The sequence below is a fragment of the Cryptomeria japonica genome, chromosome 2 (genome assembly GCF_030272615.1).
Source record: "Cryptomeria japonica chromosome 2, Sugi_1.0, whole genome shotgun sequence".
In the NCBI taxonomy this organism is placed as follows: Eukaryota; Viridiplantae; Streptophyta; class Pinopsida; order Cupressales; family Cupressaceae; genus Cryptomeria; species Cryptomeria japonica.
The window spans coordinates 139,432,624-139,459,042 of record NC_081406.1 but is presented as its reverse complement, the minus strand read 5'-3'; the positions used below and the strand labels follow the sequence as shown (position 1 = coordinate 139,459,042).

The following is a 26,419-nucleotide window of genomic DNA, read 5'->3' as shown; positions in this document are numbered from 1 at the left end:
CATATGAAGAACAAGAAAAAACCTATCTTTCATGGGGGTATGTTATTCTTGATTAATGAACATATCAAATCCCTTCCTTCCCCAGCATCTAGAGATCCTGACCCATCACATGATTTTGAGGATGATGACCACATTAGCCTCTCCTCTGATAAGGATGAGTGGAATACAGAGATGGAGGACACCAACTTTGAGTCAGAGACTTCGCTGAAGCAAGGTAGCATCCCCTGTTTCTATTTCAAACTCAGAGTCCTTGCCTTCCCACAATTCTATTCTAGGCAAGTTAGAACCTCTCCCTAACTCATCTCAATGCTAATTCTCCTTATCTAAGCCTAGATAGAGAAAACCTTGATGATGTTCTAGCCATCACCTGTGATTCTTCTATGGACGATATTAGAATGTTCAAATGGGCATTCCATGAAATAAAGAAGATTAATTTTAAACTTCGGGCAGTGACGAGAAAACATGACAACCAAGGAGCTAAACAATGATTTGTGGAGTAGAGGAAATAAATTTTTGATTACATGCAGAAGACACTAAGCACAATGAATGATCTTAAGAAATATTATGACAACAGAATCTCAAGTTTGGAGGAGAAATTTAAGAAAGAGTATGAAGGTAGATTGAAACATCTGGAAAGAAAATCCAGAAAGGTAATGATAATCTTATCTCTTTGGTTACCTACAGTCACAATGTGATGAAGAATTCAGCTGAAAGTATAAATACAATGGTAGGAAAACTTCAAACCTCCATTAGGAAGGGAAAATACTTGATGTGGACTCCATAAAGAAGAAACAAGAGGGTACTACTAGGCCTTCCAAGAGAACCAGAGCCACCCGAAGAAGAAATCTCCTAATCAAGAAATACAAGAGCTAAAGAATATTGCACTCAACATGACACAATTGGAAGCTGAGGCCGTGGAGGCCCTAAAAAAATTGAACAAGGATTTCCTTCTTGCTGTCGTTTTTGTGGTTTTTGATTTGTTATTGGTCTTTTGTTGGGTTTTGGCTTCTTTTTTAAAAATGGCTAAATCTTTTAGCAAGATTTTGTAATTGTTCTATATAAAAGGGTTTCAGGTCCCTTCAAAACCTATTTGTTCCTTAATCAACAACATTTAATTAATCGTGAATCAACAAATTCTACAACCAAAATAATTTGAATTGACATTTTATTATTTCTACATATGAGACAAAATTGTTTTAGACATCAACTACAAATCTTGGTCATATGTGACTTGATCAAAACTGCTCCCATTATTTGCCTCCATTTTTATTTCTTCTTTCCACTCCTATTGATCCTTGCAAAAGATCAATCATGCTCAATGTCTCTAACTGTTTACACTACTTTTGCCTAGTTCCACATAGTGTTGAATGTTACGGATTTTTCTTCTGGCCCCAAGCACCCATTCAACCCTCTTTTCTCTCTCTATCATTTTTTATTTTTTTTCCTCACTCCTTTGATTGGTCCCTCTATCTCCCTCTGATCTATTCTTCTAGCAAGAAAACCGAAAAATCCTTGACTAAAATTGTTCTTTTAGATCTCATCGTTGTTCCACCAATTTCCATAATTGAATTTGCCTAAATTGATTCTGAAAAAATAAGATGATTGGAGGTAAGGAATCCTTGATCCTCCTTTGTCAAATATAAATCCCCCAAATTTAGGCAACTTAGAAAACCAAAATTGAGAAGTAAGACAACAAATCTAAACTAATAAAGGGTAAACACACAAAGTTGGGTCCCAATCCCGCGAAAGTCTGCGGGTTGGAAAATGAGCCCACTAGAAATAGGTGCCTGATTTGTAAGCCCAAGCCATAAAGAAAAGGGCACCCATTTAGCAACAGGTGCCCAAAGCTAAATGGGCACCCGTTTCTTTCAAATCGGGCACCCGATTTGAAAAAAAACGTGCGTCCATTTTTGAAATGTATTTTTTTTTTTAAAACCATTTTCCATCATTTTCATTGTTTGGAAAATGGGTAGATGTTTCTGAGGAGCACAGGTACCCATTTTTTTCACCCCAGCTGACCCCCTAGACCATTTTTACCTCCTTCTAGGTATTTAGTTTTATTTTTTATATTCTATTTTATTTATTTTTATTGTTTTTCATAATAAAATGTTAATGTATTGTTATTTTTTAATTTTTATGTTTTAAAGTTTGAAAATCATCTTTTATTTTATTTTATTTCATGTTTAAAATAGTTTTTAGTTTTCAAATATTACAAAAAACATGAATAGTATTTAAACCGTAGGAAAAAAAACAAAAAACAAAAACATAAACGAACAATAAACATTAGACACAAAAAAAAGACAATAAACCATGAACAGAAAAACAAACACTAAACCCTAAATAGAAAAAAATGAACAAGTCCCAAGAGAAATTTGACTATCTTGGTTGATTACTTGGTAAATACAACATTGGATTAAGATTCAATAGTGGCAATATACCATGATTCCTAGCTCAAGAAAACATTTAGAGTAACATGTATGTTATCAACCACCTTAAGCATTCGTAATGGTGGCTATATTTAGTGTCAGAAATTTTAACGTTTTCATGTCCTAAGCAATTGAGTTGGACACCATGGATTAATGTTCCTTAACTATTATTGAGGTTTGATAAGGATTCTATTAAGGAGAATTATAAGTTTTAAGTAAATGGTTTTAATTTCATTAGATTAGTGTTCATGTTGTAGAATGCTAATTTAATGGATTAGTAATAAAAGTGGTCCTATAACATTTGAAGGAGTGTTATTGGTGCTTATGGTATTAAATGGTGCTTAGTGATCAGTGTTTTTCCTAGCAGTGTTGTACCAAATGGAACATATATTTAGTTTTTAATTGGAGCTTTTAGAGTTAAATTTAGTTTTTTTTGGTTATAGGAGAGTGTATTTTTCCATTGGATTGGATGATAAGTATAATAAACATAGAGAAAGGAAAGGATCAAAAACCTTGTAATAATTTATTTTACTAAAGGTTTAACCAAATCTTTATTTACAAATTAAAATAAACTCTAGGATTCATGAAAGTTGCACTAGAAGAGACAAGTATGGAGGTAGGTAACATCACAAATTTTTTTATCTAAGAGGGGTTTTTCTTCAACCTAATTATGTTCATTATTAATGTAGGCTTATGAAAATGGATCTTAAGACTCCTTTTAATTATGGACATGAAAATTGTTAAGGGAGAATCAAGGTAGGGTTGTCTAAGAAATGTATTTTTTTCCATTTGTATCTATATAGGGTAGATGAGTTATGTATTTTTTTTCCATTTGTATCTTATAGGAAATTGTCCATATCTTTTCTTTTATAAAGAAAAATGTTTTTTATTAGTACGTATTTTACATATTTTGTTTACAACACATAGATATATAGCAATCTTGTGAGTCATGATCCTTAATTTATATGGTAAGATAAAATATCTTATTCTAATATATGAGAAATTTTCTTGGATAGGTTTCATTATAAACCCCACTAAATTACTTAAAAATTTACATGTCTATATAAATTTATTTTTCCAAGTATATATTAAATTAAAAAACCAATTATATATTTATATGTGTATGTATCATTTTACATTTAGAATGAATTGATTCTAAATTTTTATGATAATTGCTTGTATTTCATTACCAAATTTTTATTCTAATTGATATAATTGATGTACATAATTAAAATATATTTTGAAAATTATTTAATATGTAAATAAAATTTGATCTTAAGTAAATAAATTATTTAATATGATATAATAAATTTCCTCTTAAGTATCACCATCAAAGGGTATGTGATCTTCATCTACAAAGGGAATGAAACAATCTACAATAGGATCCTCTAGGAATGGAGAGATATGAGGGTCTCCATGGATCTCCTAAAGTCTATTCCAAAGTTTGTGGGGAAAATCAATATCAAATGCAATACACATAGAATCATGATCTTGATACTAGATCAAATCACTCCTACATGGTCAATGATGTTACAACAAGATTATATAATTTCTAGTGTTTTTAGTTTAGGTATGACTCCATACATAAAAGGAAAATGATTACACCACCTAAAACTTATCAAGATACCATTTTACAAAAGAATCATAGTTATCCCTTTCTAATTTTACCACAAAAGGATGAATAGAGAAACCTAGGATACCTCCTCAAATAAAAACTTAAAAGATCAATAAAATCAATACATATAAAACATATCAAACAAATTCATCTCATGTAAGACGGTCATTTTCAAGTGCCAAGATGTCCAAGTAAATGACTAGAATGTGAAATCACAAAAAATAAAATATAAAATACGAGGGAATATTCTAGAAAATAATTGTGTGATCTATGACGATTTATGAACTACCTTTTCAATGCCACATGAAGCATGAGAAAATATGCTCTCTATCAAAAGTTACGAAGCTTTAAATTTACATAGCTTGATTTAAGTTAAGAGGACATTAAATCACACTAGTGGCAGATTTAATAAAAATAAGAATCAAATATAGATCAATATTGGAATCACATTTTGTGGGTTGCGACTTTGAACAAGAAAATACCAATATAAAATTGAATATAAAAAAAAGTACAGTTTTTTTTTTGTTTTAACTCCTCCAAGAGTACATAACCTACTATTTATTCAAGCTTCAACTTAGTGTAGTACTACTAGTTGCGAACACTAAATCATCCAATGATTCTAGAAAAGAACACAACAAAGTAGTACATGTATTGACAAGTTCATAGATATAACTTATGATTATTTTTTATGATTTTGATGGAACTTATACTAATTCATCTTTAGATGTTAAAAAGTATTGTTTGAGTTGCATGGGCATTATGATGTTTTATTTTGTAGAATTTTTCTTATACTTTGATTTAAGTGGATAATATTTCTTAAATGATGCTTATTATTACCCACCTATTAATAATATTATAAATCTATGTGAGTTTCCTTTTTTTAAATTTAGTTGCTAAATTGTATTTAATTATAAGTTTTTTTGGAAAGTGAAATGTAAATTAAATAGTTTGTAATTGTAAATTTTCATGTTTGTATATATATGCAGATTATTTTCACATGATGGATGAGTTTGAGATAGATGAGCTATAAGGTCCACGTCCACCTCCACCTCCACCCGATCAGTTGAGACAGACAATTAGGATTAATATTGATGCTTTGATTAGAGATATTCATACTATTAGGCATGAGCCTTATCCACCTCCTCAGTTGTTACACCTTGCAGATAGTATGCAAGGCATTGTATAGTCTGTGTAGGCATTAGATAGTGAGCTAGACAACTATCGTAATTGGTGTGAGGGATTGCGTGCATTTTACGTTAATGGCCTCACATACAAACAAGTTAATGAATTAAAAATAACAAAAATGGATTTGAATTTTTTTTTTTTGAACCCTAAGACGGGTGAAGAGATAGATCTGAAGAAGCCACAGATCTCTATTCGATGGTGTAGGCACCAGGGCATTGCTAGCCACTTTTGGGAGCGGTGGTGGATGGTCTTTGACCATCCACCACACTCCAATCATGAGGTCCTGATGTATTTTTTGAAGAAATTATGGGCTGAATTTGAATTGGGCAAAAATCCCAATTACTTTGATATTAGATCATTTCAGGGGGTTGGGAGAGGCATGCCCCAAGATAGGCCAGGAGAAAAATTGAGCGATAGGGTTAGAAACCATGCGCACGATGATCCATTGGTTCCTCTTCCATCACCAGTTGTTCCAGCACCTACCCATCATCGAGCAGTGGATTCTACTCTAGGTTCATTGAGTGCCCTATCGGGAAATTTGGTACAACAATTGCAGGAGGTGAGGGCTACCCCCAGCATAGCACATGTTTGCACGAGCTGTGGGGATGTATGTAGGGGTCCACAGAGTGAGGCTACCCTTGGAGGAGATGGTGATTTTGATGATGCTGATGCTGCCCATGGTGGTTATGATGATGCCGAGGAGGCTGCACATGCTAATGTTGTCTCTTCATATGTTGATCTCCTATGGGCAGACGATGATCAGCCTACAGAGGTACAAATTTATTTGTATAATTTACAGTGCAATATTAAATTCCTTATATATACACATATGAACCATAACATGAGTCAATTTTTTCTGAACAGAGGATGGATCATACCACATCATTGAGAAACCGACAACATGTTACCTCAATACCTAGAGATGTTGATGCCCCATTTATGGTATGCACTTTCATCTAGATACATTGTATTGATATGTACATTTAAAATAAACAATAGATTTTTTAATGTAATGATGTAAATATGATATGTTTTTTCAATTTTGTGGGGTGCTTCGTGTAGCACTGAGGTGGGTAGTTCTTCACATGACCCGTGGACCACTGACGCTCAGCCTCATATACCACTAGTATGTTTTTCATCCATTAATTTGAAGTGTTTACTTGCTTACTAATTTATGTACAACTTTGATTCAATATTCATTATTTTTTGCAATTGTAGGCTTCTGGATTGTTTGATGGCGCATCACATGTACGCCTTTGACCATCAGTTACTTTTCCTGCATCACATGTATTCTTTTTTGTGATAATCTTGTAGTCTATATATATACTTTATAATTTATGTATATATACAAGTTTGATTCATGCTTTATATATGTTGTTCAGGTCGATACCCTACCAGTATTGGTATGGCTATGGGATTGAGCCAAATGGAACCATCGACATTATCATTTGAGGTGATGATTAGAAAAATAATTTCTAATTTATTTATACTATGTACCTCTCTTTTATAGGGATTATCAAAATTGATGTACAATGTTTTTTTTGGTAGGACTTGACTATGACCACTTTTCTTGTTCATGATAGTGGACCTCCACATACTAGTGAGGGAATTGTAGAGCATGGTTGTATGGTAATTTATTTTAAAATTTTTAGTATTTAATTACTTTATAAGTGAATTATGCAAGTAACTTCTTCTCATGTAAAATATTTTAATAATGTACAGGAGGGTGCAGACACTGATACTGCACAGGGGGGTCGAGTCACTGATACTGCACAGGAGGGTGGAGACACTAGTATTGCACAAACACAGGATGGTGCATCTCAAGACCATGTGCAGCAGGATGATTCATCTCAGCCACCTTCACGTGGAGTGAAGAGGACTGCATATGAGATGCACACGAGTTCTTAGATTGTATATTTTAGATCATGTCATGTTATTGTATTGTGGACTTTTTATGATGACACTTGTTATGTTATCCTGGGACTTGTTATTATGTGATTATATATAGGACTTGTTGTTATGTGATTATATATAGGACTTTTTATTATGTCATTTCCTTGCTATTATGATATAAGGTTGTGTTGTGTGATTTGGTGCACTATAGTGATTATATATGTGATACATTGTTTTGTTATTATGTTATTTGGACTTGTTTTAATGTCATTTCCTTATTATTATTTTTTCAAGACTAGTTATTATGTCATCAGGAATTGTTATGTGATTGTATATAGGACTTTTTATTTATGACTTGTTATGTGATCTATTTATGACTTTATATTTTAACATTGTGATTGATCATCTTATAGTGCAACAATTTATAATTCAATGTGCACAAAATAACATTAAGAATAAGATAACTAATACAATGTTGTTTATGAAACCAAAATTGTATCAAATGTAGACAAATACAATGTTAAAGGGATAAAGAAAAACAATTATCATGATTAAATATTTAAAAGAGTTCACACAAGTAACACAAACTTACATGCATATAAATTTGACGTGAAAATTATAAAAGGATTATTAATTATAAATGAATCTCATAGAGGAATCCAATGGATTGATGGAACTAAGGCTAACCAAATTATTAGGAAGGTTTGAAGAACATTATTCAATGATTTGAAAGGAAGTAGACACAGATTCTTTCTTGTCAATTTCTTTTTGATATGCATAATTCTTTTGACATTTTGAAGGGTTGGAATAAGTAAAGGAAGCCCTGCTATATCGAATAATTACATTGAAATAAATAAAGGAAGCTACAAACATAGTATCGACTTTCCTCTTAAGTTGACCACACTACTTTACTGGTGTATTGATGGTTTATTAGTGCGGATAGTAGTGGTATGAAAAGCATGGATTTCATGGTACTAAAATAAAAAAGGACACTATAAATATAGATTTTTCATACAATGATAAATATAGAGTTGTCATATTTAAGACATAATTCTATCTTTGAACTTACAATTAATCTATGAAGAGATTACGATAAAATAAATATATCATAAAAAATTAGAATTCAATTGTAACACAATTACAATGTGCATAAAATAACATTAAGAAGAAGATAACTAATACAATGTTGTTTATGAAACCAAAATTGTATCAAATGTAGACAAATACAATGTTAAAGGGACAAAGAAAAACAATTATCATAATTAAATATAAAAGAGTTCACACAAGTAACACAAACTTACATGCATATAAATTTGATTCAACCTAATGTACCATCTGCATCCTCTCTCTTGTGCAATGCATCTATGATTTCCTCATGCTCTTCTACTGAAAGTGTCCACAATACCTTATTAGAAGGTCTACCTTTGTATCTTTCTAATTTGATGTTTATTGCCACCACCAAATGAGAATAGTGTATAATCTTCTTTTCTAATTGGTAGTCTTCATAAGCTGGTAAGCCATTCCTTCTTGTTAAGTATTTGCATATCCATGTACAGACTACCACAACAGACCCAACAGGATACTGAAAACTATCATCATCTACTTGATCGCATATCAACTTTTTCTTAGGTTCTACACATCTAGCTAGCCAATACTCAACCTGCTCATCATTATCCTCAGGTGCAACAACATCATACACATGTCCTAGAAAACAAATTTAAGTACATGTAGAAATAAAACTTGTTTGAATTTATAATTCAAATATGTAATCATAAATTATACGACAATACATAAAAATATATAATTTAAAGTTATAAACAATAAATTGAATTAAATTACCAGGTTGTATGAGGTCTGAAATGAGATCATAATCTTCTGATGCAAATGCATGATCAGGGTCTTCATTTCTTCTAACATCTTCATATTGTGTCTCAGTAGGTGTTAAGGATTTTTGTTGCCATTCTTCGACCCATTCCGTATTCTCACATTCTACCCATTCACCTGCAACACAAAATTGACAAAAACATGCAAGCTCTCTGTTGGCATATGCACACTCCAATGAGACATTGTATGTGATTCAAGGTTTTGTCATTAATGGCAACCTTGCAATCCTATGGCATTGGCAAAGGCATTATACCGGCATCAGCAAATCATGCTCTAACTAGCACAAAAGAAAGGAAGTATACCGGCACACAGGCTGACAGGATTTTGTTATATTATATTTTGTTTATTATTGAAAACTTTGTAAGCCAACTTGGCAAATTGTAAAATGACTCTTATATATAAAAGAGATCATTGTAGAAATTTGATATATGAGATGTAAGCATTAAGGAAAAATATTAGGCAGACCTATTATGTGAAATATAGGTTAAGGGGTTTATGTAAGCAGCAGAGCAGCAACCGGTACTAGATCAAGCATTGAAGATGCTATTGTAAAGCAGTACAATATATTGGATTTGTATAATCCTCACTGTAAGTCAGTGAGACTTCCCATTGAGCAGTGAGCTCTAGGCAGTTGGCCTTCCTGCATGTGCAGGCCCCTATTGTAAGTAATATTCTCTTATTGGCTAGTGAGTGAATATTGTGGGTCACAAATCACACTGAGGTTTTTCCCACACTGGGTTTCCTCATTAAAACCTTGTGTTATGGTGTGCTTTTCATGTGGATGTTCTTGATTCTGTTTATTGCATTATTTCTTGCATACCGGTACACTGTTATATTATGTTCTCCATGTTTTAAGTTAAGAAATTCTATATACCAGTCAAATACTAATTCAACCCCCCCACTCAGTATCTGTGGGATTCCTAACAATTGGTATCAGAGCTTGGTCCTCTATTTTCAGAAGCCTAATAGCTTGAGGAAGATCTTGACACCGATAAAGATGGAAAATCTAATGAAGCAACTGGAAGGAGCTCTTTCAGACTATGATGCAGAGAAATTGAAAAATATCAAACTAGAAGATGATTTAAGGGCAACTCAAGATATCTTTCAGACACTTCAAGAAAATTTTACTGTTGCAAGAAATAAGAGAAGAGAACTTTGTGAAAAATTGCAAAATGAGAATGATGAAAAGGAATCACTTAATGATATGATAAGCAAGTTGAAACAAGAGAGCATGACAACAAAGAATGAGATGCAAGATATGACTATGAGATTGAGGATAGGAAGAAGAATGAAGAAGAATTGACCAAAAGACTAAGTGATGTAGCAAATGAGAACACAAGACTTAGCTATGAAAATGACATGTTGAAGACAGATCTGATGCATACTCAGAATGACTCAAATGAACTGATGAGACAAAAAGAAGTCTTAGAAAGAGAACTAGAAACTGCAAATCAACATAAAGAAAAATTCAAGAAAAGCTCAGAGGAACTTGGCACCTTGCTGAAGAATTAAAAACCTAAAGGTGACACTTCTGGAATTGGCTTTGAAGTTGGTGAAAGCTCTAGTACTGCAAATACTCAGGATCACAGCAAACCGGTAAGACAACCTAATGCTTATAAATTCAATGGAAATTGCTTTAACTATAATAAGTATGGGCATAGAGCAAATGAATGTACATCTAGAAATTATCAGAATATCAACACACCCACCAGTCAATGTTCTAAATGCAACAAAGTAGGTCACAACTCTGAAAACTACAGGATGAATGTGAGATGTTATGTTTGTGGAAGATTTGGACATTTATCTAATCAATGCAGAACACAAACGGGCATAGGTTATGGGAAAGCTATTAAGAAGAATAATGTAACTTGTTATACATGCAACGAGATTGGGCATATTGCTAAATTCTGTAGAAGTAAAGGAACACCGGTAGACAACAAAATTTCTAGCTTGAAAGGTAAAGAAAAAGTTGAAGAGGTTAAGCAAGAATTCTCAAAACAATGGATTAGAAAAGCTAATCTAAATATTGGGAATACTCCTCCACTGGTAGAACAAACCAATGCTTCACTGACAGGATAGAGTGATGCTTCACCGAAAGGATAGAGCAGTGCTCCACCGGCAGGAAGTTCTTCATCTAATTGAAGAAAATTTCTTTGAGGGTTTGGCAATCTAATGACACATGTGCTATTATTCCGTCGGTTAGAGAAAAGAAGTTGGAAATTACTTATTACCGGGAAACAATGTTAAGTGAATACTTAACCGGTATGCAATTAATGTGGTAGATGGCAAAAAGACACAATAAAATCAAGGTTTTGGCTCCATTTCATTTCATTGAGATTTCAAACCTACGAAGAGCATGAAGATTCCGAGCTAAGACATTTCGAGCAAGAAGCAAGAACACTCCAAGCAATCATCCATCCTAAAGGCAGTAAAAGGTATTTAATCATGGCATCCACCTCTGCAATTGAATATATAGCAAACCCTACTATTATCAAAGTTATAAAAAGACCTAGGCCCGTATTTTAGTTAGTTCCCGAGGTAGCAAAGAAAGATGATACCTTAGGTGATTTTTCTCAAATTCCTAAGGGAGTTGTTTATGCTGAAGACCCCAGAATGTACATCCACTATAACATTGAGGAACTAGGAGATGAAGAGATTAAAACCATGTTTAAAACTGTGATATGTGATAAAACTGGCAATGTAAAAGATGAACACAAGATCATTGAGACTCTAGGATTTACAGATATCCTTAGCATTCCTGAATTCCCCAAGGATGTGATTAGGATAGTTTTAAGAAGGGTACATGGTGAATTTTTCTAGTTAGATGCAGTCCACAAAATCACTAAGGAAGCTATGAAAGCTATCACAGGGTTACCAATCACTGGTAAAAGGCCAGATAAAACCAAGGTATCCAATGACCTAGTTACAAACCTAACTGGTGCAACATTCAACAAAAGGTCCCTAAGAGTTAATGATATAACAAACACTAATGTGAGATTTATCAGCATGATATTAGGGTATAAAGCTACTCATGCAAATAAACTTAATTCAGTTTCAATTTTATGAATTAAGAGTGCTTATGATATGGTCACAGAAAATGCAAAGATTGATATATGTGAATGGTTAAAAGATGAATTAATTGACAACCTTGGAAAGATTAAGAAGGACAAGAAAGGAACTTTCAGGTTTGGAAATTTGTTAGTATGTCTGATGCTACATATAACAAAATAGGTTCTTGGTATAGGCTACAAAGAACTTGGATATGATATACCGGTAGGTAAACAGTTAACAAAACTATTCAATAACATGGGAGAAAACAAGGAAAACAATATTCATGACTTTTTTCAAGCATTAAAGGCCAAAATGAAGAAAAGAATCAGGTTATCACAAAAGATTGTCGACAAATACAAAGATGAAATATGCTTTGTAATCAAGAAGGATGAAATCTGGATGGAAGCAGTCATCCCTATGACAGTTTGGGTAACCAAGATGGGCTATGAAACAGATGATCATATAATTGAAACATATGCTAAAGCACTTCTGGAAGCCCCCAGAGAACCTAAGGAAGAAGTATTTGGTAGTGCAAAAACTATTGAAATCCTAATACAATCAAAGAAAAGAGTGAAAAAGGTTGAGGCAGTTGTAAGGAAAGGTTCCAGACAAGCAAAAGACATCAAAGAAGATGTGTTGAAGAAAACCAGTATAACAGAGGATGAGTTAGCAGCTCCACAACCTGAAACTCACCTATCACCGGTAGGTACTTCTTCGGAGAGTGACATGCCTGCAACTGTCAAAAAAGTTGTAAGAAAAAGAGATCCCTCATCGACAACCACATCCTCACCCAGGAGGACAAGACAAAAACAACAAGCAGTGAGATCTTCGGTAAGAAAGGCTACACCTAAGAAGAAGAAACTGACACCCAAAAAGAAGAAGAGGACAAACAAAGACTTGGCCCCTCTTGATATACTGCTGAATGAAATTACAGAGGAAGGTAAATTGAAGAACATAGAGAAAATATATGACACCTTAACAGCTGATGAAAAAGAACAAGTTGAAAATAGTGTTATATTGCATATGGATATGTATAAGAAGTTTTTGATGGAAGTAGTCAATGAAATTCCAGATGAACTATTTAAAAGGCTAGAAGCAAGAAGACAAGTAGTAATAGAACTGGACAAGAAAATAAAGATTGAAAAGCTACTTGATGTATATCCGGTAAACTCACCCAAAGAAATTGATGACCTAATTGCTCAAGCCAACTGGACAGTATTTTCTACTGCACACCAGCACGTTGCTTTAATGGTTGGAAGAGTTAATGAGGTGACTGAGGAGACATAAAATGGATGGGATATATTCCTAGTTGAGAAAGAAAAACAAGAAGAGTATAGGAACCCCAAACCCATAAAAGTTTATCGAAAAGATAGAGACAAGGGTAAAGGTAAAGTTGGTGGACCACCTAGTATCAAGGTTAGAGACAACTTACCCCCACCTCCTTTAATTACTCCACCAATAAAAACAACAGCTATAAAACATCAACCGACAGCTGAGAGTATGGATGTAGAGGATGATAATCCTAATCCTGAAGTCTTATATACTGTGGATGTTGATACTCAAAAGATCAACATAGTGGTAGACAAAGATACAACTGATAAGACTGATATGGCTAGTGAGCCTTCGGTAGCTGGGGAAATTGATAACACATAGGAGAAACCGATAGAAGACAAAGAGCAAAAGGTAGAGACTCAGACTTGGACTGAGGCAATACAACAAACAGAGAAAAAAATGGAGCAAAAGGCTCCAGAATAGGTACATAAGGAAACAGTACCACTGACAACTAGTGAAGTAGAAAAACCATTGCTTAAAGAAATGCAGACCTACCAGAGGTCAATACAAGCTTGGTTACTTCCACCGGTACTTAGATTGTTGTTTCATCATCAGGCTACAAATCAACTAATATGACCGAGGTACTATTAGATTCAATCAAGAAGATAATCGGCTGCAACTCACAAGCTTACAGGGCAATTGATGATACCATACCAATTCTGAAGGTAATTGCTCCTAACTGTAATATAGACAATAAAGATTCCTTAGGATAACTTGATACACTATGTAAATATATCACAGAAAACATTGAGAAAATAAAGGAAGAGTCATTGAAGGATAAAGTAGAAGTTGAAAAATAGAAATTCTTTGATGAGCAAATAAAGAAGTGTAACAGAGATTTTGACACACTTCTACCGAAATTATGTAATTTATTGAAAGAGTACAAAAATCTATACAAAGATACCTGTAAAACAAACTTTCTGACTGTATATATAGACAAGAAGATGAGCAAGGTATAGGATGAGATCAATAAACTTGTAGATAATTTTGTTAACTCACCTGATACACTATCAGTTTTTGAGGAGAAGATAACAAATTTTGAAGAACAATTACTTAAATTGGAAGGAGAGAAAGAAAGAATAGTGAATAAGGCAAAGCGTTTGAGATCAAAACTAAGTCCAAGATTGGACTATCTAGCATCACTACGGAAGGAAGTATCTAAGGCACTAATATAGGGAAAGAAAACACCGGCAGAGCATTTGCAGCATCTCACCGGTACAGTGAAGACAATAGAGACAACAATAAAGGATAGCAAAAAGTTTATGGATAGTATAAACTTGATTTTGGGAGATCTTTTTCAAATTGTAACCACCCAGTTACAAGGTTGAAACTACAAACTCTACTGACATCTTGACAACCTTTGTCATTGATGCCAAAGGGGGAGTAGTGGGATGAGAAAATTCAAATCACAGGAATCATATGCTCAGGGGGAGCTCACACATTTTTGGTAACATTTTTGGACTTCACATTTTTGGATACATCTTTTGAAATTTCTCATGAGTGTTGCCATCAATGCCAAAGGGGGAGATTGTTGGCATATGCACACTCTAATGAGACATTGTATGTGATTGAAGGTTTTGTCATTAATGGCAACCTTGCAATCCTATGGCACCAGTAAAGGCACTATACCGGAATCAGCAGATCACACTCTACACTGGCACTCAGGAAACCGACACCGACACAGAAGAAAGGAAGTATACCGACATAGAGGCCGACAGGATTTTGTTATATTATTGAAAACTTTGTAAGCCGACTTGGCAAATTGTAAAATTACTCTTATATATAAAAGAGATCATTGTAGACATTTGATATATGAGATGTAAGCATTAAGGAAAAATATTAGGTAGACCTATTATGCGAAATATAGGTTAAGTGGTTTATGTAAGCTGCAGAGCAACAACCGATACTAGATCAGGCATTGAAGATGCTATTGTAAAGCAGTACAAGATATTGGATTTGTATAATCCTCATTGTAAGTCAGTGAGACTTCCCATTGAGTAGTGAGCTCTAGGCAGTTGGCCTTCTTGCATGTGCAGGCCCCTATTGTAAGTAATATTCTCTTATTGGCCAGTGAGTGAATATTATGGGTCACAAATCCCACCAAGGTTTTTCCCACACTGGGTTTCCTTGTTAAAACCTTGTGTTATGGTGTGCTTTTCATGTGGATGTTCTTGATTCTATTTATTGCATTATTTCTTGCATACTGGTACACTGTTATATTATGTTCTCCATGTTTTAAGTTAAGAAATTCTATATACCGGTCACATACTGATTCACCCCCCCATCTCAGTATCTGTGGGAATCCTAACACTCTCTAGTCCATATAGTCCAAGTGTTAGAATTAGAACTCTTAAATGAATGCCATCTAGCTGACCCATTGATTGTATCACAATCATATCTTGGAAGGATATTCTCCTCTTTAACTAGCCAGAAGAATCATCTAATTGTAGAGTTCTGACTTGATCCTATGGATAAATTTGCACTACACCAATCCACAATTGTACTTTCATTTTTAAATTTAGCCTTTTCCTCGAATTTGAGTTGCTCTCTGCAAAGGGCTCTCTTAACACATGCACCGGTACCATCATGTTCTCCTTTCCCGTGTCCAGCCTCAAAAAACTCCACATGTGTTCGATATTAGTTTTCTTATGAATCCTACTCAACCAATAAAACATTCCAGCATTCTTGAATTGCCCTATGCAATTATCAGACCATATTAGATGTTGTGTCATCTGAATTTCTCTCTCCCTCAAATTATGAAAAAAGGTCTTAAAGAAAAAATGGACAAACTTAGATGAGTGTAATTTATTATCACTCATATAGAAATGGTACTCTCTCAAAATTTTGCGATCCTCTTCTGTACTATCTGGTGCATGCCTATAGACAATATGGACAAAAATCGATACTTGCACTGAATCGTAGTATTGTGATTGGACCTCATCTTGTGGTGCAAGCATGTAGTTCTCTACAAAGTCAACAATCAAAAGTATACTACCAATAGGAAATGTATCCTTACATATTCAAAACTGACCATCGAGCCATCTAGCATTTTGAGTGTGTTTAACATATTTAGGTACGATGTTACTCTTGAATTCATTCATAAATGCATGAACACTAACTTTTTCAGTGATTAGATCACATTGTTTTCAAACCTTTCCATCCTTCAGTGGATACTCAACAATTTTAAATCTTTTAACATCAACTAATTGTTTTCCAAAATCATTTGAAAGATTTTCATGCAAAAATTCATCCAATAATTTAAGATTGCCACATATATCACATACACCGGAAACACATGCATTGAAAAGAAAATTTTGTTCATTTAGTGGGTTGCAAAACAAACTTGAAATAAACTCCTTTATAGTTTCAGGTGGTATATTTATACCACATTCTTGGAACATTCCATTACTATGGATGGTAACACGTATATATCAAAATACATCATAATGGTAGCGAAATTGAACATGAGTTTTGCAACAACATGTGACTCTTTCCTTGTTAATTAGAACATACCAAGGTTTACACTTTTCAAAAGACCTTTGACAAATGCTAATAGTCAGCACCTTATCATCCAAATTTTTTTTATACAATTCAGTTTGAGTCATGTCCAATAGGTGTTTTCGATGTGGATCACGAATTTTTGACCCAACTCTTAATTTAAGAACATCTCTAACATTAGGTGATACTCTCGTATTATCGTGCCAAAATTTTTTGATCAATTTTTTGACTCCACCAGTAAGTTTCATATCAGACCTTGGTATTCTACCACTAAAAGTCCACAATTTGTTTGCCAGATCAATTTCAAAATTAACTCTTCTTTTTAAAGATCTTGACAAAGTTTTGCGATGAATATTAAGATATCCACTTATGTTACTCATAATTATTTTATTAGAAGTTGTTTGGCTTACTAAAGTTGTTGTTATTGCCCATCGTGCCGCATTTTTATCTTTAGAACAACTTTTCTTTCCAATTGTATCAAAGGTGCTAGTAGCAGTCGATACAACTTGTTTTAAAGACTTGTCCTTCTTCTTGGGTTTGACATAAAAGCCTAACTTCTTCATCACTTTTCGCATTTTAGTCATTTTAATTAGTTGTACCATTAATTGACATTGAAACCCAAATTTCTTATTATAAAAAAAATGTCTAAACAATCTATTTGCATGTGTCCTAATCTGTCTCCATGAAACCAAGCCAGGAAGGTTGTCTAGTACATTAATGTCAAAATTTTCATTCATTTGATTATCATTCAAACATGTTTCATTTTCAATTGGTGTTTCCATGTCTACATACACATTATTGGTTTTAGTTGTAGGTGGATTTTCAATTTCATTTGGTGTTTCAAATTCGGTTTCAATTTCAGTTTCAAGTTGAGATCTAGTTTCATTTGGGGTTTCAATTTGGATTTCAATTTCAGTTTCAACTTGAGTTCTAATTTCATTTGGGGTTTGATTTCCAATTAGAATTTCATTTAATAAGTAACCTTCTTCTACTAAATCACCAATTTCTTCATGAGAAAAAACATAGGGCTGTGAAGACATACATGTATCCAATAATGGATTAGAAGATGCGCCTGAATTAAATGGTTCCATTATGTTTCCTTCATCAGCATTTATGGTCTCATTGATGTTCTCCTCTTCTAAAACGATTGTGGAACTTGAAGCTCCTTCTCTCATTCTTGATCTTCTCTCTCATTGACGCATTGCCTCCTTTTCCCTATTTGCTGCAATCTCCTTAGTTGTCAGAACCTTCCTTTGCCTCTTCCTATGCTGATTTGATCCCATGGCTACACCAAAATTTGAATTCGAATCGATCTCCTTACCAAATCGACAATAAGACAAACAAAGAGAATGATTAATCAAAACATTCTCTTTGCAGATCATACCTATCAGGCAATGATTGAAAAATCATTCAATCATTGGGATTTGTGCTTGTGGGCCAAATTCTGACCCAATGGATCTTTTCAGAAATGGGTGCCCGTTATTGAATGAAACGGGCGCCCATTTTGCTTTCAATGATACAAAGTGAAACAGGCACCCATTTTTTGAATTTAAAAAATAGATGCCCGTTTGTTAAAATTAGGGGTAGGAAACAATGGACCTCCAAAAAAATGACTAAGCTAAAACGACATTAGATTTCTACCTTGGCCTAATTTTTTGAGGACCTTTCTGATTGAATTTTTTGACGAAATGAAAACCCATTAGATTTTTCAGCGTCCTTATTTTCAGAAATGTAAATTTCATAGTGATAAGATTACTTTTACTATTTTTGTATTATTTATTAATCAAAAGTGGAACCTAAACCTAAAATACCAAGGTTCACTAAAACTTTAATAACTTTTTCATTTTTAGGATTTTAGAAAAATATATTATATGACATCAATCTACATACAATTCTTTCGAATATTAAAAAAAAAAAATTGAAAAATTTGAAATTTTCATCAAATTATGGTGGTCGTACACTCGATGTTTTGAAAATATACTTTATTGTCAGTTAAATATTAATTAAAAAAAAATATTCAATAAAAAAATAAGTAAAAATATTCTCATCAATATTTGGTGTCTTAGGTATCATTTCCCAGAAGGATTTGCAAAAATTCATTTATTTGCATAAAAAAAGGGTGGTCGTACACATGTGTGGTATGGTCCTGAAACAGGCAATTTGAAAAACTGGTTTTTAAACATGCCTACTAAAAAGGGATTTCTAGCATGTGGGTATTAAAATAAATTACATATTTGAAAAGTAGACTCTGAGTATTACATTATCTATTGCTGAAGTTTTTTGAGATTAAATCTCTAAGTGCATCAAATTTTGACATCAATCGACAAAAAAATTGAAAAACAGAAAACACTTCCACTTTTTGCAGAAAAGTAGGACTCAACTTCTTGCAGCCACCCTAAAACACAACCTGACCAAAAATTGATTGATGCCTCTGCATTTCTAAAGTCAACACCAAAGTTATTTAGAGTGAGAGAAAAATAAAAGTGACATAATGAATCTCAAACCTTAAAATTATATTTATAGGTATGAGGCATTAACAAAGAACATTATAATCCTAATAAGATTTAAAATTATCTAAAAACTGACAAAAAGTGTAGATTTTACATTTTGTGCTACTTGGCCCATCATCTTCTTGTTGCTTGCTCTAGTATAGGTACAAGGGGCTTTACCCTCCTCTTGAGTAGCCTGCTTGCCTTTCTCAACAACATCAATATCAATGAAGAAAGATTCTGTTTCCTAAGCTCTTTCAAACTTCTTTGTCATAACTCTAACATTTTCAGCACTGGACTTGGTAACCTTTTAGCTAAAGTTGACCAATGTAGTTAGATTATCATTAATCTTCTTGTAGCTTGTTTCCAATCTCACAATTCTCCCTTCGAAATCTTCCTTCATATGTTCTGTCTCCTTTAGATTTTAAGCATTAATAAGAAAAAACAATAAACCCTATGAGAAGCCCAAGGGTTCATTAAAAATATAATGGAATATAATCTCATTTTCATAAATCTAGACTAATTAAATAAATGTAAACAATAACCCTACAATTAAGTTGTATTTAAGTATGTAACTAAGCTAGGTGTTGATAGATGAGTAGTAAATACAATAATCAAATGGTAGGATGGATCCACTTACTTTCAGGAAGGATGACGAAGAATTAATTGTTGATTCTATACAAAGTCTAGTGTTCGTAGTCTAATCAATGTCTTAAACTTAGTATAATCTAAAAAATCGATATGGGTGAAATCTTAATCCCTCAAGATTGAGATATGGACAATGAGAATGATCAAATGAGATATGGACAATGATCATTACTCTTTAAGGATTGACCAAAGATAGAAATGTGTAGGTTTGAAAGAAATGAATAAATTTGAGGTTGTGAATGTTAGTATACAAATATATGATGTAAATGATGAATATATGAAACTGTACTTAAAAAAGTCAGAGTGAATACAAAAGTGATAGTAAAAAAGTATCATATTGTGAGTCAACATGAATACACAAATGTGCCACTTATTGACAGTTAATCATATGAAAACTTTCTTCAAAATAAACCGATGAATTTCACTATCAACACAACAATCCATCCACCTAACCATCAACCAAATTAGGTAGAAGTAATTGTCATATTCCTACTATTTTTAAGTCTCTTAGCGATTAATTGCATTCCTAAAGGCAATTAGGTACTTCATAGAAAACGATGCTCCTGAACTCCTGAACGCGATCAATGGCATATATCGAGATTACCGGATAGGGACGAGATCATCCAAACCAAACAATACCGACCCATTATCACAAGATCAAGCCCAATATCTCCAAAAAGTAGACTACACACAAACCAAGGAAACCGGAACACAAAATTCAAAGAGATACTTTTGAATAACGATCCACTTCAAATCCCACTATAGAGGAACCGCCTCGACCTCGTTATTAGTCTTGATGCCAACTTGTTTTGCATAATGCTCTAGCATTTGCCCCTTGTCATTCATATTATTCATCTTGTAGTTTCCATCTCCTTGTTATAATATACATATTTCACATATTTTTCTTTATATTGATAAAACTAGTATAGATTTCAAGGAAATAAATATATTTGTAAATATGAGTATATCTGTAAATGTGTAAATTATGAATATGTGAAATTATACTTCAATAAGCAAGAATGAACATAAAAATAAATAGTAGAAAAGTATCAAATTGTGAGTCAAAATGAAAATGAATGCACAAATATGCCACATGCTGATAATTAATCACATTAATCATGACTGAAATAAATGGCTAAAATGAATAGTGCAAATATTATGGTCGGTTGACGCAAGGGGCAACAAAAAGGAGAATAAAGCAGCAGAATTTTCGTGTTTATAAGAACTGATTATAAAGAATTATAAAGGACTACTTAAAATGGCTTTGCTTTCTAACAAACCTTCTGTGGGATTAAATTCTTGGAGTAAAGGAGGAGTTCAAAGAAAGAAAACGCTTGGACCTACTAAAAGTATAAATGCTATTTTGATTACTCACCAACAAGGCTTAACACGACGTATAGGCAATCACCACCCTAATTTGTGGGACGATAGTTTCCTTCAGTCACTTGAAATGCCTTATGAGGCAAGTATTTTTAACGGTCTTACTTTTAGTTGTTATGACTCTCTTTGTTTTGTGATGCGCACAAGCAACACGCGAAGCGATGCACAATGACAACCTGAAGGCGAAGCGCGAAGGTAATGCGCGACAACAATGTGACATCGCTACACAACAGCAACGCGACACTATTGCGCGATCACAACACAACATCGTTGTGCGACAGAAACACAACATCGTTGTACGACGTATATGAAAGCAAAGTGCGATGTATGTGAAAGCAAAGTGTGACGTATGTGAAAGCAAAGCACGACGTATCACCATGCTTTAGTCAAAATTTTCAATTTTTCAAAAATTTTGAAATTTTGAAATTTTTTGGAATTTTTGGATTTTTTAATTTTTCAATTGTTTGAATTTTAAAATTTTTTTTTATTTTGAATTTTTCAAAATTTTTTTGTGTTTTCTAATTTTTAACTTTTTAATTTTTTTTTATTTTAAAAGACACTAACTCTAAACTATACTAAACTAGGACACCTATATTAACAACTATGCCTAAAAAAAGTAGGAGTCTCCATTTGCAATGGGACGATATGTGAAAACGTCACAACAATGACTGAATTGAATCATACAAATATTATGGTCTGTTGACGCATGAGACAAAAAAGAGAATAAAGTGACAGAATTTTCCTATTTATTTATCCATATTCTAATAAAGTAAAAAAAAAAAAAAAACTGATTTCACTATCACCTACCTAACAAAGATGCAAATTCCTAATTAGGTGTACTCGTTGACAAACAAGTTTATCATGTATACTATATATACAGGCATGATAAAGGTGGTAAAATGTAAAGAATTATAAAGAGCTACATAGAATGGCTTTGCTTTCTGTGTCTCCTTTGGTTTTTCCTAAGTTACTTAGAAAGCCTTATGCATCTGATCAATCTTCTATGGTATTAAATTCTTGTAGTAAAGATGCAGTTCAAAGAAAGAAAGCGCTTAGACCTACGAAAAGTATAAATGCTATTTTGATTACTCATCAACCAGGCTTAACACGACGTATAGGCAATCACCACCCTAATTTATGGGACGATGGTTTCCTTCAGTCACTTGAAATGCCTTATGAGGCAAGTCTTTTTAATGGTCTTATATATACTTGTTATGACTCTCTTTGCTTTTTTTCCTTCTCTCACCTTGATGCTGATTAACAGGGCCCTCCATACGTTGAACGCTCCAAGGCACTTGTTAGGGAGGTCAAGGAGATGTTCAATGCAGTGTTGACAAAACAAAGTGGAGATGATCTCTTCCAATGCCTCTCCATGGTAGATAACGTTGAACGGCTCGGAATAGAAAGACATTTCCAAGAGGAGATAAAACTAACTCTTGATCATGTTTACAGGTTTGTATACTTTTTAAAGTTTGAACTACAACAACCATGCTAAGCTTATATGTTGAATTGACAAAGGATATAAGTTGGGATTTAAATGTAATTTATTTGTAGGTACTGGAACAAAAAAGGCATTGCAGCTGGGAGGAATAGTTCTATTTCTGATCTCAATACTACCGTTTTGGGTTTTCGAATTTTTCGACTTCATAGATACAACGTTTCTTCTGGTACCTACACAAATAGTTTATTATTTAGAGTTCACTAGTCTAATCTTCTCATCTATTTAAAATTAGCTACATTCTTACAATCTCATTCATGAATTATTATATTATTGTTTGGTAAGATGCGTTGGAGAGCTTCAAGGGTAAAGACGGAAAATTCTTGAAGTCTAGTACTCAATCAAAAGAGGAAATACAAAGTATTATAAATTTATTTCGAGCATCACTCATTGCATTTCCAAATGAGAAGGTTATGGATGAAGCTAAATCCTTTTCCACTAAATATTTAAAACAAGCTCTACAAAATATTGATGATTCCAATCTTTCAAGAGAGGTAACAACAAAACTTAAATATAATTATAAGAAATTCATATTTTTTCTGTGTATCATATATATCAATAGAGATATATCTTGATAATTTTTTTTTTATGAACAGATAGAATTCAATTTGGAGTATGGATGGCACACTAATGTTCCAAGATTGGAAGCTAGACATTATATCGAGATATACGGAGAGGATAGTTCATGGGCTGAAAAGACCATAAAAGGGTAATCATGTAATTTTTAAAATTTTAAAATTTCTATAGTGTAACTTAAAAATCATATGTATGATTATCTCTATATATCTCAACAACATTACAATTAAAGATGTTTGTATTTTTTAATCTAAATTTTGAATTCTCTGCAATAGTTAATGAGTAATTTATAACAAATCAAAATAAGCCATAGATGAGTTTTTGGTCTATTGGTAAAGTTGTTGAGTTCAAAATCCTTATATTGTAAGAGATGAGATTGAGATCATGTTTAGAGTGACTTTGACAAAATGAATATTATTCAGTCTTTAACTCTTAATTAAAAGGATTTAACATAATAACTTGTCTTTGATACCCAAAAAGATAATTTCTTCAAATAAATGATTCCTTTAGTTTTAATTGGCCTCTATTTTAAGACGTCTTAAAATGGATGAAAGAAATATCTGGTTCAACAAAGAAATGTGCAAGATCTAATTAGGTTTCATACTTTGTGATATTTGATACATGCAGAATGCCTCATTTGAGTAACACAAAAGTTTTAGAGCTAGCAAAGTTGGACTTCAACATGATGCAGTGCATGCAACAACGAGAGCTTCAGATCCTTTCAAGGTGATACATTTTTATGTTGCAGAAAATTATCACAAGTAGTTTGCAACTAACCATTGTGAACGACTATAATGGGTAGATTTTGTGGATATGTAGGTGGTGGGTAGAATCCGGTTTGTCAAAACTGGAATTTGCTCGACATAGACACGTTGAATACTACTTTTGGGCAGCTGGTGGTGTGATTGAGCCAAAGTATTTTGCATTCAGAATCGGCTTTGCAAAGTTATCTGCACTTATAACATATTTGGATGACATCTATGACACATATGGAACTTATGAGGAGCTCCAACTCTTCACTGAAGCCATTAAAAAGTAATGATTTATAATAATTTAATATTCATAACAAGCAAGAAGTTATGCACTTCTCATGCATGATGTTCTGGGTTTGTTGACAGATGGGATCCATTGGCCACAGAGGGGCTACCAGAGTATATGAAAATTGCATATATAGCCTTCTATGATGGGGTGAAGGACATGGTTAAAGAAGCCCAAATCACTCAAGGCCGAGATACATTTGACTATGTTAAAAATGCTGTATAAATCCACTTTTTCATCTCTCCTTTTATTTTCTCTTTTAGAATTTATAGTAACAATCATATAAGTTTATAATATTTATCAAAGGATAATAAAAAGTAGACAAAGAAGCTTGAGAAGATTTCAAATCTTAGGTTTCAAGATATTGAAGATGTTAACATAAAAGGATTTTGAAAAGCTTTTTAATTTTATGAAGATTATGCTTTGTTTTATATATATATATATATATATATATATATATATATATATATATATATATATATATATATATATATATATATATATATATATAATTTTATAGATATTTTTAATATTTTATTTATTTTTATTTATATTAATTTTACTAAAGCTTATTATTTTGTAGTGAATTGAATAGTTAGCTTCAAATTGTATGTTGTTATTTTTTAAATAGTAAATGTTATCTATTGACACAATCTAGATGTTTATATTAAAATTCTATTTTAAGTTAAATTGCAACATTTAAAGGTTAAAACGAATGTTCCTATTTTAGCATAAAATTCTCATTTTTTTAATTAAATATATTGATGTGACTACTAATAGCATGACCTTTATTGAACATTACAATTACAGTGGGAAGTTTATATTGATTCATATATGCAAGAAGCAAAGTGGCTTGTTGAAGGCTATATACCAACTTTGGAGGAGTATTTAGAGAATGGAAAAGTTAGTAGTGGTTCACGTGTGGTGACTTTACAGCCTGTATTAGCAATAGACGCAATTCTTCCAGAAAACATCTTACCAGAAATTGATTATCCTTCAAAGTTTGATGAACTTTTATGCTTAACACTTAGAGTTAAAGGTGATACAAGAACGTTTGAGGTATGATATAAAATATTTAATACAATATGCATTTATTTTATTTTTCTTAAATAAGTGTAATGGTAGCTAAACTAATGTTTTGTGATGACTATTTGAAAGGTTGAAGCTGATCGTGGAGAAATAGTATCTTGTATAACTTGTTATATGAGAGACCACCCTGGATCTACTAAGGAAGAGGCTATAAATCATCTCACGGCCTTATGTGATGAACTCCTCAAAGAGTTGAATTGGGAATATTTGAAACCTGATAATGTTCCACCCATTAGCAAAGATTGTGCTTATGCAGTGTCCCGAGGTTTACAACTTCTCTATAAAGAGAGAGATGGATTTAGTGTTGCTAGCAAAGATACAAAGAATCATATCATCAAAACCATGATTGAACCTTTTCCAATATGATTCATATTCCCTTCATATGTATGTTTTAAGAATATGTAACCTCTATTGTATGAGGAATATTAAATAAATATATTATATTAAGCTCAAGTTAGAATGAAATATATTCGTGCTTATATTAGTGTGAAGATTCATCGCATCTCGCCAATGTAAAGGCCCAAATGGAGAGATTCAAGATGTTTCTGAAGAGAAGTAAGGCATGGGATTCCATCTGGACTGTTGAGGGTTTGAGTCGCACTGTTTGGCAGGACAGAGTTTGCCCAACTTTATTTATTTACGTGTGTGAAAGTAGAACAACTGGGAAATAGAAAGCAAGAGACCGGTGGTTATTAAAATGTATCATTATAAAAGTATAAAGGATAATGATATTTTGATATATTTTAAAAGGAAAGCCATCTACTACAAGGAAATTAAGGAGAGATTTCAGTCCATCGAAGGTGATTGAGTCACAACT

At 32.9% G+C, this 26,419-nt stretch overlaps 1 protein-coding gene across 1 annotated transcript; it reads left to right on the top strand.

Moving 5' to 3' along the window:
• The first annotated feature begins 22,308 nt into the window (after positions 1–22,308).
• On the top strand, positions 22,309–26,067 carry LOC131073222 (alpha pinene synthase, chloroplastic). Its single transcript, XM_058009609.2, has 10 exons — positions 22,309–22,581; positions 22,666–22,853; positions 22,956–23,068; positions 23,185–23,393; positions 23,496–23,608; positions 24,103–24,201; positions 24,295–24,510; positions 24,594–24,732; positions 25,324–25,572; positions 25,672–26,067. The coding sequence occupies exons 1-10, from the start codon at positions 22,330–22,332 to the stop codon at positions 25,966–25,968; spliced, it is 1,875 nt and encodes a 624-aa protein (XP_057865592.2). The 5' UTR covers positions 22,309–22,329; the 3' UTR covers positions 25,969–26,067.
• The last annotated feature ends 352 nt before the right edge of the window (positions 26,068–26,419 follow it).